General features: G+C 52.8%; 1 protein-coding gene across 1 annotated transcript; it reads right to left on the bottom strand.

Moving 5' to 3' along the window:
* Positions 1-3,879: 3,879 nt before the first annotated feature.
* On the bottom strand, positions 3,880-14,752 carry ZNF710 (zinc finger protein 710). The gene is made up of 4 exons (XM_052659945.1): positions 13,295-14,752; positions 9,904-10,095; positions 9,156-9,330; positions 3,880-4,049 (listed from the first exon to the last, which is right to left on the bottom strand). Exons 1-4 carry the CDS (start codon positions 14,750-14,752, stop codon positions 3,880-3,882), a joined length of 1,995 nt encoding a protein of 664 aa, XP_052515905.1.
* Between the last annotated feature and the right edge of the window lie 954 nt (positions 14,753-15,706).

Raw genomic sequence — 15,706 nt, 5'->3', positions numbered from 1 at the left:
TCCCAGACTTGGGCTCCTCTTCACTATTCTTTGGCAAAACTAGAACACTAAGATTATAGAGTTGTTACACATGCCTAGTGGTAAAGAACCTACCTGCCAATGCAGGAGATGTGAGAGATCTGGTTCGATCCCTGGGTCAGGAAGATCCCCTGAAGGAGGGCGTGACAACCTTCAGTATTCTTGCCTGGAAAATCCCACTGACAGAGGAGCCTGGCAGGTTACAGTTCATAGGGTCAGAAAGAGTTGGACTGAAGCGACTTGGCAAGCAAGCAAGCAATACAGCTAAACAGGTCCAATTTAAAGGGCTGTGCTTTATGCAGGAATTACATTCTACTTTTGGTGTTAAATGTCCTGGGGAAGAGTTGTGACTTTTTTTTTTGCCATCCTATGTGGCTTATGGGGTCTTAGTCCCGTGACCAGGATGGTACTCAGGCGCTTTCCTGTTAAAGTGCAGCCTTGTGCTCAGCTGTGTCCAGCTCTTTGTGACCCCATGGATTGTAGCCTGCCAGGTTCCTCTGTCCATGGGATTTCCCAGGAAAGAATATTGGGTGTGGGTTGCCATTTCCTCCTCCTGACCCAGGGATCAAACCCGTGTCTCCTGCATTGGCAGGCAGATTCTTTACTACCCCACCTGGGAAGCCCATACCTGGTCTCAGGTCTTGACTTGAAAAAAGTAAACACTTGGCAACCCGAAGTCCATTTCCCAAATTCGGGCGGGCTCTTCTAGGCTCCTGAAACCCGATACCTGGAAGCTTTGAGATGGGCTCCTAGGCGCCCACCTCCATGGAGGTGTTTTAAGCCCATTCTTTTCCAGTCATCACTGGAATCCCAGGGCTGGAGGAGGAAAGGCTGGCATGCTGGCTGTGCCCGGACCAGCTCCTGGGGGAAGCTTAAGGTTTCTAGCCCTTCTTCCCCATCAGCGAACAGCCAAGGGCTGGCAGCTCCCCAGAAGACACAGCCTCTGAAGCCCAGTCTGGCACCAGGAGCTGGCTTCTGTCCTGGAGGCCTGTTGGTGGGAAAGCGGCTTTTCTCTACAAGTGGTAGGAATTCTGGGGTCTTGGCCGGCACCCCTTTCTCATGGGCTCAGAGGCCTGGAGGTGGCCATTCTAGTGGGAAGGATGGTCAGGTGCTCCTCTGGACCCCCTAGAGAATGAAGTACTTGTAGGGGGTTCCTTTCCGGGAAGGGGCAAGGCCCAGTTCCCCCAGAACCATGGAAAGAAGCACTCGCAGTCACCTCACTAAAGAATATTCATTTATTTATAATTATTGCTAAGTAAACTTCTCTTTGAAACAGGAACATAAAAACACAGTAGGGCTTTGCACGAGTGGAATTTCTAAAACAGTTGGTTCGTATACATGTCAAAATAAGTTAGAATGGAGTTCATCCAGGAGTTTCCAAGTCACGTGAGAGGCCTCGAGAGCCTCTTCTGAACAGGTTGGGGCAGGGTGGGGCAGGGTGAGGACATGAGCCTTGCTGAGACCACCGCCCTCGCCCCCCCAGCTCAGATTGAGTTGTGCTGCGGCTTCCTTCTCTCAGCCTTGCCCAGGTCCAAGGCATGGGGCAGGGGTGGGGGGGTTTGTTCAAGTATGGAACCTCTCAGAGGGCTGGTGCTGATGGCGGGGCTGGGGGAAGACAGGAGAGCGCCAGCCTGGGGGCTGGACCTTGTCCTATGGGCTTCCAAGACCAAGGCCACTGGGTGGCTGGAAAGAGGAGGAGGAGGAGATACGGGGTTTTGTTTTTTGGTACCTGGGGTGGGGGGAGAAGATGTGGTGGGAAGAGGTAGTTTACAGGGGACAACGCTTCTGCTCAGCAGGAGAAAATGTCATCTACAGTGACGGGGTCACTGCCACCTGAGGGTCGTCATGGCGGGCACCTGGGAGGCTGGGGGCCTCGGGGTCTAGAGAGCCACACTTGGGGTGAGTGAGGACCCCCAGTCCTCTCATTTGCTGCTCAGCATGAACTCTAGTGAAGAAGGAAGGGGCACCTGGCTGCCTGATCCTGAGGCTTCTGTGTCCTCCCCTCCGCCCCCCCCATCCTGATCTCAGCCACCCTGAGGCCTGGCTTGTGTGCGTGTGTGCGTGTGTATGTTAGTCACTCAGTTGTGTCCGACTCTTTGCCACCCCATGGACTGTAGCCCGCTGGGCTCCTCTCTGCATGGGGATTCTCCAGGCAAGGATGCTGGAGTGGGTTGCCATTGGTCCTTCAGGAAAAACACAGCTCTGGGGGCACCTCCTCCCAACTGCTCCCTGGGGCCCATGGCCTCACCTCCTGTGCCTTTGCGGATGGCCCTGCCTGCCCCGACTCCCATCACGGAGGCCTCAGGGTGCGAATGGGTGGGAGTCTGGGCCCTGGCATTCCTCAGTTCACTGCCCCGGGGCCGCTGCAGTCTTTTTCAGCTCTGAGGCAGGAGCTGGGGACAGAGGGGCTGAGAGTGGGCAGGCGATGGGAGCTCTGGCCACTGCTCTGAGCGGGGCCGAGTGAGTCACTGGCCAGAGGGGCCAGGCAGGGGTGGAGGGCCTGCCAGGCTTCGCCCCCTCCTGCCTCTCGCCCTCATCTCCTGAGGCTTCCTGCCCACAGCTGCATGCACCCTCCAGGGCCAGACCAGCAAGTACCCCCTCCATCCCCACCCCGAGTCCCTGGGCTGCTCTCGGTTGGTTGGGGAGCCACAAACCACGCAAAGCACACAAGAAAGCTTCCGCTGGAAAAAGAAAGTGATGTCCATCAGAAAAGAGAATAGGTGACGCAGATTTGGAAAGAAAAAGAAATAAATTACCTTCAAAATACCCCCCTTGCTCAAAAAAAAAAAAAAAGTTTCTTTTTTCTCTATGGTCTTCCTTTTTAAAATACGTTGCTCTTCCTAGGACTCCGGTGACTCTTGGCTGTCCCCGTCCTCAAAATGCATACTTATTAGACCTTAAATAAGAAAAACTCCAGTCCCCCCTCCCCCCCACAGGCCATCCTTGGCCTCCTTGAGGACAGCCCCTCTGTGACCCCCAGTGACCCCCGCCCTGTTCCCCTCACTTGGGGGGCTGCCACCTTTCTTTGTTAGCAAGTGCCTCATGCACTGCTTGTCCTGGCTTTGTCGGGGGACCCTGGCGTGCTGCCCTGGGTAACAGTTTGTTGGAATCCACTTTTGGGACACCCACTTCCAAACACGGCTGTGAGATGGGGGCTTTCTGGGGGCTGGCTGGAGAGGATGGTAGCCAGGGTTGGGGCTGCACCCTGCTTTCCTAGGGGCTGCATGCATGCCTGGCTGGCAGAGAGTGTGGAGGGCACCAGGAGGTAGAAGGCAGAGGGCCCTGCCTGGCTGTCTGTGGACCGGGTGGGGAAGGGGGCTCTGGGCCTGGGCTTTTCCCAGTCCATGGGCTGATGGGAGCGGGTGAGGGTGGGGAGCAGGGCTGACCAACTGGCACAAGAGCTCAACCATCCCTAGAGGCAGGAGATGGTGCAGAGGAAAACACAACATGGCTCAAGAGATCTCTTCCTCCGGTGACAGGGCCCTTGAAGAGCCATCAGGACGGCCCCCCAACACTGGCCGCCGCAGGTCTGCTGGGCCCAGAGAGACAGAACCTCTGCCCTAGTGGCCTGTCCCCGAACGGCCCCCGTCTGCATTTCTCCCGCAGCAGCAGGCCAAGGAGACGGGGACCTGGGGCTCCCGGGTCATCCTTCCTTCCCCACCATGCCTGGGGCCTGTGCTGGGCTCATAGCTGAGGCCAGGAGTACAGTCTCCATTTGGTCTCCAAGTCCCTAGTGGTGCAAACGACCAAGCGGGAGGGCAGGGCTCGGGACAGTGGGGCAGCAGCTCACTTCTCAGCGGCAGGGAGGCGGCCCGCGCGCCCCACGCCCCCCTTGCCCTGTTCCGGGCGGCCCGGCCTGTGCTATAGCACGTTGTAGTAGGCCATCTCTTTCATGGCCTGCTCGGTGAGGACGCTGGCCTCGGCGCTGCCATCCACACCGGCGTAGGCGTAGGCGTTCTCCTCGAAGTCCTCCATTTCCTGCTGGCTGTCGAGCTCAGAGGGGTCCGTGCCCGTTAGCTCCATCATGGGGTCTGCAAGAGAGGGCACAGTCAAGCTTGGCTGCTGCCTGTGGGAATGGCCGGTCACTCCCACACAGGAAGCAGAACTAAAGGAGTGGTTCCTAGTCACGGCTTCCAGAAGACTCAGTGGTTTCCTCTACTGCCCTGCTCTGGGGGGACCTGACTGACTGCTGTGGCTTCTCAAATGTGTGCCGAGTGAGTTCAGGCCTGGATTTGAACTCTGGAGGGTCTCCTGCACCTCCTGAGTCACGAAAGTGAAAGTCGCTGTTTTCTCCGACTCTGCCACCCCATGGACTGTAGCCCACCAGGCTTCTCTGTCCATGGAATTCTCCAGGCAAGAATACTGGAGTGGGTAGCCATTCCCTTCTCCAGGGGATCTTCCCAACTGAAGGACTGAACCCGCATCTTCCGCTTTGCAGGTGGATTCTTTGCCATCTGAGCCACCAGGGAAGCCCCCTAAGTCACTAAGCCCTGATTTATTCTTTGCAACATGACTCAATCCCCTTTCCCATATGAAAGATTTCCTGTGCTGTATCATGTTGGCCACACCACTTATTTGGCACCTACTGTATGCCAGGCACTTCACATGTACCATCTGAATGCTCACAGCGACCCCATTTAGGAGAGCGAAAGCAGGTTCAGAGTGGTTAATCAACTTGCTCAGGGGCACCCAGCAAGTGCTGTTGTTTTGATCTACTTGTGACTATCTTAAAGGGCTGTTTCTCCTGGTGCCAGCTGTATCCTCTGGCCCTGCTTTCCAAGGCCAAACACTCACGGTAGGTAAACGAAGATGATGAGATAAAAACTCTTTTAAGAGGACTTCTGTCATTTTATCAAATTGAAATCTTTTATAAAGCTCTTACTGTTGGAACAAAGCCAGATAGAAAACTCTACAGAGGTGGAGGCCTGGGTGGGGCTGCCTTCTGATGAGTTTTGGAGGGAGGGAGGGAGGCCCAGAGGACACTGGGAGGCTTGCTGGCAGGGACTGTGGCCGAGTCCCAGTGTGCATTCTGCCCCATCTACCTAGGAGATGCGACGTGTTTGGGAAGAAATAGAACCCAGCCCAGGGGTAGCCTTGATGAGTCTAAGGCATGGTTTTTCAACCTTGGCATTATTAACACCTTGGGCCATGATTCTTTGTATTGGGGGACTGGCCTGTGCATTGTAGGATGTTTCGCAGCATCCATGGCCTCTGCCAGCTAGATACCAGTAACATCACCCCAGCTGTGATACCCAAATGTCTCTGGTGTATTACTTGCTCAGTCGTGTCTGACTCTGTGACCCCAGAGACTGCAGCCCGTCAGGCTCCTCTGTCCATAGGATTCTCTAGGCAAGAATACTAGAGTAAGTTGCCATTTCCTCCTCCAGGCAATCTTCCTGACCCAGGGATCGAACTGGAGTCTCCTGCATTGCAGGTAGATTCTTTACCGTCTGAGCCACTAGGGAAGCCCCAAATGTCTCTTAGACATGGTCAAATAAATGTCCCCCATTGAGAACCACTGATTGAAAAGTAATCTCACTCCTTGCCAATGAGTGGCTCAGGATGAGGAATGGGACCCAATTCAGGCCAATGAATCATGAGGAAAGGCCTACTAGTGAGTTCTGAGAATGTTCTCATTGGTTTCATAGAGCAAAGGACAGCAGGCTCTTGCTCTTCCAATGGAGGTGAACAGAGAAGCATGTTGCCCTAAGGCCACTGGCAGCTTTTTTGACCATGAGGAAAATCACAGCCAATGCTGTGGAGAGAGTCTCACCCTGTCATTGCTGAGGGGCTGAATCAGTCAACTTTGCAGATAACCTGAACTGCAAATCATTTCTTAATTTATTTCCTTATTGTTTAAGCTGGTCTAATTGGGGTGTCTGTTACTTGTGTCCATGGCATTTGACACACTGAGTCTTCTGACTATAAAACAAGGTCAACTGCACCACATCTTACAGACCCTAGGCTTTTTCTTCCTCAAATCCTAGTGGCACACTTTCCTATCATATAGCTGATTAAAAATAAGCTACATAAAGGCTGAAGAATTGATACTTTCAAATTGTCGTGCTGGAGAAGACTCCTGAGAGTCCCTTGGACTGCAAGGAGATGAAACCAGTCAATCCTAAAGGAAATCAACCCTGAATATTCATTGGAAGGACTGGTGCTGAAGCTGAAGTTCTGATACTTTGGCCACCTGATGCGAAGAGCTATGATGCTGGGAAAGATTGAGGGCAGGAGAAGAGGGGGACAGAGGATGAGATGGTAAGATAGCATCATCGACTCAGTGGACATGAATTTGAGCAAACTCCAGGAGATAGTGGAGGACAGGGAAGCCTGGTGTGTGGCAGTCCACGGGGTTGCAAAGAGTTGGACACAACTTAGCAACTCAACAACAACAACAACAAAATAAAGACCCAGGAAAAATTTCTACCTTTGAGTCTCTTGTTACCCTCCCAACTTCTTTTATTAACTCTATTTGGCAGTTCCAGTTGGCCCCAGGGAACAATTTGTACCTTTTTTTTTTTTTTTTTTGCAAAAACATTAATCTACCTCTTAAATTACAGTCCTATAGTTTATTGGATAGCTCTATCTAGAATGTATGCTGCCTTCCGCCTGCACAAAATCAAGCCTGAGCTTCTCAGACCAAGGTTATATATGAGTGACTTGGGCCTCAGCCATTCCTATGTCAATCCTTGCTGGTACAATCAGGAAGAAAGCCACCGTAGGCCTCCTTGGTTGCTGACCTCAGATGGAAAGAGCTTATGCCTTAGCCATACCCTGGGAGAGAGGTTTGTAGGGACAGCTGCTTTCAAAGGGCCAGTCCTGCTCTGTCCTTCCTGGTGGGTTTGCTTCCTAGCAGATGCACTAGAGCACTGGCTCTCAGACTCAACTGCGCACAGAATTACCTAAGGTGCTTAAAAAAAAGAATCTGGATCCTGGGCCACACGCCAGATCAATTACATTTGAATCTCTGTGGTTGAGACTCAGGCATCAGCACTTTAAAACTTCTCTAAGTGATTTCAATGTGTAGCCAAGTTTAAGAACGGCTCTCTAGAGCTTAGATCAGAGGTTCCCAATGTGAGTTTCTTGACCGGTAGCTTCCCTTTGACTTGAGAACTTGGAAATGCAAATGGTCTGACCCCACTCCAGACCTACAGAATGAGAAGCTCTGGGGGCTGGGACTCAGCACTTTAACAAGCCTCCAGTGATTCTCATGCTCCCTGGCTCAAATTTGAAAACCGCCAGTGATTCTCATGCTCCCTGGCTCAAATTTGAAAACCGTCACTTCATTCGATGCCTCTCAAGTTTTCCAGTGCAAACAAATCACTGAGGGATCTTTCTGAAATGCAGATCCAGATTCAGCAGGTCTGGGGTGGAGGTGAGTCTGCAGTTCTAGCAAGATCCCAGGTGATGCCAACACTGCTGGTCCTAGAACCACATACTAAGGAAGAAGGTGTAACAGAGCATCTATATGCAGCCAACAGCATTTCATCCTCACTCAGGGAGAATGGAAAACTGAGGACACTTGTTTCTACCAGAAAACCCCAGGCCACTCACTGTTTCAAAGCTAAAGCAGGGTTATTTCCATCACGCCCCACCATCTGATTGGCTCCTCCTGAGTAACCTCACACAGCAAGTCAACCCACTCAGTGATTGTCGACACACATTCCTAGCTATGCGTCTTGGAAGGAACTCCAGAAAGTCAAACAGCTCCAGACTATACAAGGAACCTTCTGAAAGTGTGGCTGTCTACTCCTTCCTGTAGAATGTCTAAAGTGTCTCCTCCCCATGAGGCCAGAAAGAATAAGGTGCTTCCACTACTGACCAGTGTTGAGGGGAGAGGTCATCACTAACACGTGGGGATGTTATAACCAACAGCCAATGAAACCTCCGCCAACTGCAGAGGTGAGCAAGTCTCCTGAGTATGTGGGCTGCATTCCTTCCGCCAGGCACTAGGAAGAGTGTGACTGACTATATTACCCTTTTTGCCTTGGCCACTGGGAAGCTTAGGGCTCCCTTCTGCATGCCCAGAGAACCTCCCACTTGTACTTGGGGTTGTGACCTCTACCTGGCTCTCCCTTATCTTTCAGTTGGCATTTTCCCTTTTGTTACTTTCCTTCCCATCCGTTTTTAAACTCATCAACTGGGGGATTTTTCCAGAAACGAATGCCTTTGACCAGTGATTTTTATTTTGGTCAGTCAAATATTAATTCTGTTATTTCACTAACACTTTGCAGATTATCACATTCAATAGTTATACCTGACACACCTATAAAGTCTTCTCCAGCACCATGAGTTTCATTTTCACTTTGAGTATCCCAATCAAACACTAAGGTTTTTTTTTTCGGTCTGTTGGTCTAATACATCGTTTGAATCAGAACTATATCCTGAAGAACTATCATCTTCTGAGACACTAGTATTTATGTTGCTTAGACAATCAGAGGAAGTAACTGCATAAAATTCACCGAAAAATTCTTTTACTCAAAATTTCATAATGCATCATTTTTGAAATTTTATGGTAATAAACTTGCATCTATAATATACACAAGGTTGGAACAAAAATCTAACAGAGCAAAATGTGAATTATGACAGTCATAAGTTGTATAATGAACCCTTGATCAATTTTAAGCTCTAATAACTGCACGGTGACGTTAATTGTATCACTCTCTAAAAACATATTGATATGTCTCCAGTCAATAACGTCTGGGCAATAAAAGACATATTAACACATCTCTGGTCAAATAATGTGTTAAAAATGCCCTGTCTCAGTGATGATCTTGCATGAGTTCCTTAACTTCTCTATCGTTCAGTGCCTGCATCTGTACAATGGTGATAATAAGAGAGCCAACCTCGCAGTGAGGGTCACATGAGTTAATAAAGGCTTGGCACACAGCACTCAACAAATATTCTTTTTATTATTGTTTATGTGAGCCCACGTAAGTCCTTTGGAGAATACATAAACGTCCCATCGTTATCATGCTGATGGCCCTCCGGGGAGCCCCCTCTCCAGACCTGAGCCCACCCCAGTGAGGTCTCAGGCCTGGCCAGCCTGCCCGCTCCCCTCACTGGACAGGAGGCTCCCGAGTGCGCCATGACAGGACCGCTCCTGCTCCGTCCTCGGCGTGTGGCCCACCCACCTTGGCTGTCCAGGCCGATGTCCATGACGCCGTGCTTGACCTTCATGTGCCGGCTCAGGTTGCCCTTGAGGTTGAACTTGCTGGAGCAGTAGGGGCACTTGAAGGGTTTGCTCCCTGCGTGAAGGTGCATGTGGCCCAGCAGGTTGTACATGCGGTTGAAGGACTTCCCGCACACCTGGAACACACCCGGCCCCAGCCCGGCCTCGTCAGCCTGGTGGCCTGTCCTCCCCCGGCCCCTAGCCGCTCCCACCTCCATGGCTGGGCCCGAATCGCATCCCCTTTGTCCTTTCCTATGTGACCCCAGAGGCCGAGGACACACTCCCCGAGCCGAGGCTGAGACCCAGGGCTGGGAGCTCCAGCAGCACTGAGTCTCCGGCCTGGGCTCCTTCCCTGAGGCTGCACCGCGACCTTCACCCCCGCCCTCAACTCTCAAAAAGCAACTTCGGGGAATTCCCTGGTGGTCCAATGTTTAGGATTCTGCACGTTCACTGCCAAGGGCCTGCGTTCCATCCCTGGCTGGGGAACTAAGATCCCACAAGCCTCAGTGCGGCCAAAGAAAAGCAGCCAATTCAGTAGCTTGTAGGACCTCCTCTCTCACCACCTACCCCCCAACCCCTCAGAGCCCAGCAGTTTCAGCCAACGGGGGTGGGGTGGGGGGAGCGGCCCCCCCTTGCCCAGCCTGGGTCCCGCCTCCTGTGACCACACGCCGGGGCCACTTGTGAGCAAGTCCTGCCCCGGGGCCCGGTACCTTGCATTTGAACGGCTTCACGGGCGAGTGGACAATCATGTGGGTCTTGAGGGTCTGCTTCTGCACGAAGGTCTTGAAGCAGATGTGGCACTGGTAGGGCCGGACGCTGGTGTGGATCAGCATGTGCCGCTTCATGTTGGCCTGCAGGGTGAACTCCCGGCCGCACACCTCGCACTTGAACTCCTTCACGCCCTGTGGGGAGGCGGGGGGTGGGCGGGAGCCACGGTCAGGACCGCACGATGGACACGGGTTCTGGGAGTGTGTTCGTGCGGACCCGAGCATCAGGGCTTCTGGGAAACGACTTCCTGTCGTTTGCTGTTTCTTAGTCTCTCAGTCGCGTCTGACTCTTTGCGACCCCATGGTCCCAGTGTCTACGTCTCGGCACAGACAGACCGTGTCTCCTGTGTGTGCCGGCTTGACACAGTGAAGATGACGTGTGTGACCACCAGGGGGCCCTGCCCGTGGAGAGCTGACCGCGCATGATGTGTGCCCTGCATACACTGAGGCTGATCACGGGAATGTCTGCAGTTTTATCAGCCTTTGATCTTGATTTTTTTCTTCACAGTATTCTTATTATTTTTTAAACACTTTGTGGTCTTGTGGGGATTTTAAAGTCTATGAAGAGAGGAGAAAGATGGCAAGCACACAGCACGTGTCCTTATCGCTCTCTATTCTCATCACCCAAGCCCCCTGCAGGCATGAATAATCAATCATCTGGTTTTATGGCCAAGGCCAGATTCAGCTTCAGAATCCTTCTTTACAGTCTAGGTAGCTACACCAATTGAACGGAGGAGCACCTGCAATGAAATCTGCAATCATATCTGCCGCAGCAGAAAAAGTTCCCAAGGGGACTTCCCTGGTAGTCCAGTGGCTAAGACTCATCGCTCCCAATGCAGGGGACCCTGGTTCGATCCCTGGCCAGGGAACTAGATCTTACATGCCGTAACTAAGACCCAGTGCAGCCAAATAAATTTTAAAAAATATGTTAAAAAAAAGTTCCCAGGGCTGGGACAGGCTGGATTCTCAGCTTGGCAGGATATTTCTCTCCTACTCACTGCAATGTCCACTGTGAGAGACAAGGACACGAGTTCAACCTGGAGCCTCTCTAAGGCCCCAGGTTGGAGAGTGGTAGCTCTATGCACATGCGTGCTCTATTGGTCAGTCATGTCTGACTCTTTGCGACCCCATGTACTGTACTGTAGCCTGCCAGGCTCCTCTGTCCATAGGACTTTCCAGGCGAGAATACTGGAGTGGGTTGCCATGCTCTTCTCCAGGGGATCTTCCTGACCCAGGGATCGAATCGGAGTTTCTTACTCTCCTGCATCGTAGGTGGGTTCTTTACCACTAGCGCCACCTGGGAAGCCCCAGCTCCATGCACATTCTGCTTCAAAGTGTGAAGCTGGTTGGATTTGGGTGGAAACCACAGTGCAGGCCAAGTGCCAGAGTGGGATGGTGGGACCCGAGAGGTCTCATTCAGCCTGTCTGGACGTAAAGGCCCCTCAAAGGAGGTGACGCTGGCTGAAAGTCAGGGAGGCTAGCAGCCTGCAGGGAGGGAGGAAGGCAGGGGAGAACTGGTCAAGGTGATGTCTAGAGACACAGCGGACAAGACGGTGTTGCTCTACCATCTGTCTCCACAGGCCACTTTGCCTCATTTCAGAGTATCTGGAACCAATTGTACTTCTCTATAACAAATATTTTCTCTCACATTCATTCCCTTTTTAAAGCTTTTTTTTTTTTTTTAATTTATTTGGCTGTATCGGGTCCATGTTGTAGCACGTGGGCTCCAGAGCACACAGGCTCAGTAGTTGTGGCCTGTGGGCTTAGTTGCCCTTTGGCATGTGGCATCTTAGTTCCCTGACCAGGGATCAAACCTGTGTCCCCTGCATTGGAAAGTGGATTCTTAACCACTGGACCACCAGGGAAGTCCCTCACTCTCTTCTACAGTGAAATATATTTAGTATTTGCTTAAAAGAGAGGCACACGCTTTTGATAGACTCGAGTAATTACGAGAGGCAAGAGGAGCCCTTTGTGTTCTTGAGCATCTCATCTACTTCCCCACGGCATCCTGGCCTCTCTCTGGCCTCGGTCCTCCCAGCTGTGAGAGGGAAAACTCAGCGATTCTCCAACTATGCTCCTTGGGTCCTGCAGGGATTCTTCAAACACTTCAATTCAAATGTTTTAAAATGAATAAAGTTTCACTATTTAAAAAACTGATTTCAGAGCGCCTGAGACACTGGGGCTGAAGCCCCTGCAGAGCTCCAGGCTTGCGGCCCAGCGAGTCTCCCAAAGTGTTTGCTGTTTACCTAAGGGGGCCCCAGCAGGGTGGCAGATGTGTCCCCTCTGCTCACCTGCATCTGAATTGCAGGTGTCAGGATTAGGGGGGAGAAACCACATTCAGAAACATATCTTTGGTTGTTAAAAAAAAAAAAAACGGTTCATATCTTAAAAAGAAGAAAAAAATCCCCCAAACCACACACACAAAAACCAAAATCCAAATAAACAAAAACTAATTTCAATTACATCTTTTCCTAACACTCATCAAAATAAAGCAGAGACATCACTTTGCTGACAAAGGTCCATCTAGTCAAAGCTGTGATTTTTCCAGTGGTCATGTATAGTCCCTTAGACAGCAAGGAGATCAAACCAGTCAATCCTAAAAGAAATCAACCCTGAATATTCATTGGAAGGACTGATGCTGAAGCTGAAGCTCCAATGCTTTGGCCACCTGATGCAAAAAAACAACTCACTGGAAAAGACCCCGATGACGGGAAACATTGACGGCAAGCGAAGGGGGTGACAGAGGATGAGATGACGGGATGGCATCATTGACTCCACGGGCGTGGATCTGAGCAAGCTCCGGGAGATGGTGAAGGACTGGGAAGCCTGGCGTGCTGCAGGCCATGGGGTGCAAGGAGTTGGACACAACTGAGCAACTGAACATCATCATCAAAATAAATAGAACGGTAAAAAAAAAGAACCATTTGGGAACTCCCTGGTGGTCTGCTGGTTAAGAATCTGCCTGCAACACAGGAGATGCTGGGGACAGGGGTTTAATCCTTGGGTAGGAAGATCCCCTGGAGGAAGAAAACTGCAACCCACTCCAGTACTCTTACCTGGAAAATCCCATGGACAGAGGAGCCTGGAGAGCTACAGTCCACGGGGGTTGCAGAGTCGAACACGACTCAAGTGACTGAGCACACAAATATTGAGGAAAGAAAGAAAAGAACATTCACCACCTAAGCGGTCTCATCCAGCACTATGGGAAGCCCTGGATGAAAGCTCGGCAGGAGGAGAGAGCAGAGACTCAGGAGGCCCTGGGCGGTTGTGGCCGGCAGGGAGGTTCCAGAGGCCAGGTCTGGCCAGGGTGCGGGGTGGCGCACGGCGTCCTTACCTTGTGGGTGAGTGAATGCTGCTTGAGGTGGTGGATCTGGCTGAATTCCATGCCGCACTCAGTGCACACGAAGGGCCGCACGTTCTGGTGCTTGAGCATGTGATTCTGCAGCTGGCTGCGGTAGTGGAAGGACTTGTCGCACTCCAGGCACTGGTAGAGGGTGGGGCCCTGGTGGGAGGCCAGGTGGCGCTTGAGCTGCGTCAGCGTGGAGAAGTCCAGGCCGCACTCGACGCACACGTGGCAGCGGCCGCTCTCGTGCTTCACCTCGTGGGCCTTGAGCTCGCTGGGGTAGGCGAAGCCGCGGCCGCAGAAGTGGCAGCTGTAGGGCTTGACCTCCGAGTGCAGCAGCATGTGGCGCTTGAGGTGGCTGGTCTGCGTGAAGGCCTTCTGGCACACCTGGCACTTGTGTGGCCGGGTGCCCTGGTGCGTCAGCAGGTGCGTCTGCAGGTGGCTGGGCTGCTTGAAGAGCTTGCTGCAGTGCGGGCAGGAGTGCGGCTTGATGCCGTTGTGGCCCAGGATGTGCGTCACCAGGTTGTACTTGGACGTGTAGGATTTCTCGCACATGCGACACTGCCAGCGCTTCTGCCGGTCGCCGGCCTCCACCAGGTACGAGTCGTCGATCTGCACGTTGATGTCCAGCCGGTCCAGCTGGGCCTTCTTGTGGCGCTCCACCGTCGAGCCGGCTGTGTCCGCTTCAAACTCGCCCACCTCCTGCCACACGAAGCCCTGCTCTGGCTTCACGGGCTCCGGGGACTCCATGGTAGGGGGCTCGGGGTCGCTCAGCGGGGGCAGGTGCGGCGGCTCGAAACTGCACTCCACAGACAGGGCCTCCGGCCTGGGCAGCGCCATGCTGGGCTCGGCGAAGGCATCCCGGGCCGGGTCGGGGAAGTGGGGGTCGAAAGGGGCTACGTCCAGCTCCGGCCGCGGGGTGCGGGGCAGGTGTCGCAGCGTCCGGGGCTTGCGGCTGAAGACGCTGAGGTCGATCATCTTGACCGCGCTGCTCTGCACCAGGGCCTCGCAGCCGCCGCTAGCTGCCTCGGCCGGGGCCTCTGCTGGGCCAGCATCCTTGTCATCACCGCCGGGCACCGACACCTCATAGACCTCCTCCTCCTCCTCCACCTTCTCAAACTTGACCTTGGGCACCAGGCGCACAGGTGGCCTCGTCTTCCGCCGGGTGTGCTTCTCGAAGGCCGCCTCCACCTCCAGCACCTCCTCCTCGGCCGGCTCCTCCAGGGCCCGCCCGTTGCAGGCCAGCTGGTAGACGTCGGGGCCTGGGGGCCGGGGCTCCCCTATGGCTGCCCCAGACAGCTCCGGCCCCAGGTCCGGGTAGAAGGCTTCGGCGCTTATGGTAGCTCCAAAGAGCTCATTTTCCGAGACCAGGCCCAGCACGGCGGCCTGAGCCAAAGACAGCACCACCACAGCATCAGTCTGTGTCCCTGAGTCCATGAAGCCCTCCATCCCGTGGCGGCTGGCTAGGAGGGCATCGCTGCGGGAAGAGAAGGGAGCATGAGCACCACCAGCTCAAGGCTGCCAGACCGACGACAGACAGACACACGCTCAGCAAGGGCTCGCCCAAGTCTGGGTGTTTCTGTCCCTGACGTCTTTCTATTCCTGTCTTGGGAACAGAGTAATTATGGGGAGCCAGGACACCCTCTGTGTATGTGATCTTTGTTTGCCATGGCCTCCATCTCCCTGTGGAGGTTCTGGGTAAGCCCTGCCCCCTTGCTGGCCTCAGTCTTCCCATCTGTGAAATAGGGAGGCTGGGTTTCCCCAGTGGTACAGGAGTTCCCAAAAGAATCGGATCCAAAATGGCAAACACTAAAGATTCTGCTCTTTTAAAAACTGATGTTAAAAAAACCCATCTTTATTCAAATGAAATATATACCTTGTTCCCACACAATGGCTTTGTGGCCAAGGTATAATTAATTTTACACTGACCTTGACTGTACAACTGTCACCATTTGCTTAGCCATGTGAATGTGGTGTTTGGGGTTTTTAAATATATTGGGCAAGAACAAGGCAACACACAAAAATAAATTAGGTGCCGAGGCCAAGCTCAGACAGCAGTTACCACCTGTCAGCCCTGATGCTAAATGACTGTGCCTTGCACAACAGGTCATTGCTCTTGATTAGCTAAATGTTGCACATTTAACGACCTAAGTTTACACCGATTAAAATATAGCTTGTGTCTGATATGTACCCTGGAATTTCATGAAAGATCTGATTTGAAAGAAGGAGTCTGTGATGGCTAACAAGCTGGAGAAAACTGACTGAAGTGAATGCTAAAACTAGCTCCCAGCTTCACAGCCACGTTCTCTGATCCAACAGGTGTTTCTACAAAAGCCACTGAGCCCACTTGGGTCCAAAGCCGGGACATCAGCTTCCTGCCTTCCTAAGGGATCCGCCACACCA

The sequence above is a fragment of the Budorcas taxicolor genome, chromosome 21 (genome assembly GCF_023091745.1).
Source record: "Budorcas taxicolor isolate Tak-1 chromosome 21, Takin1.1, whole genome shotgun sequence".
NCBI classification, from domain to species: Eukaryota; Metazoa; Chordata; class Mammalia; order Artiodactyla; family Bovidae; genus Budorcas; species Budorcas taxicolor.
This window is presented reverse-complemented; position numbering and strand designations above follow the sequence as displayed.

What these genes read in the sequence shown, in the direction of transcription:
- ZNF710 (XM_052659945.1), bottom strand. Translation starts at nt 14,752, where the DNA reads ATGGAGGGCTTCATGGACTCAGGGACACAGACTGATGCTGTGGTGGTG. An exon ending in AGCATTCACTCACCCACAAG is followed by an intron (nt 10,096 to 13,294) that starts GTAAGGACGCCG and finishes GCCTCCCCACAG; the next exon opens with GGCGTGAAGGAGTTCAAGTG. An exon ending in TGAAGCCGTTCAAATGCAAG is followed by an intron (nt 9,331 to 9,903) that starts GTACCGGGCCCC and finishes GGTGTGTTCCAG; the next exon opens with GTGTGCGGGAAGTCCTTCAA.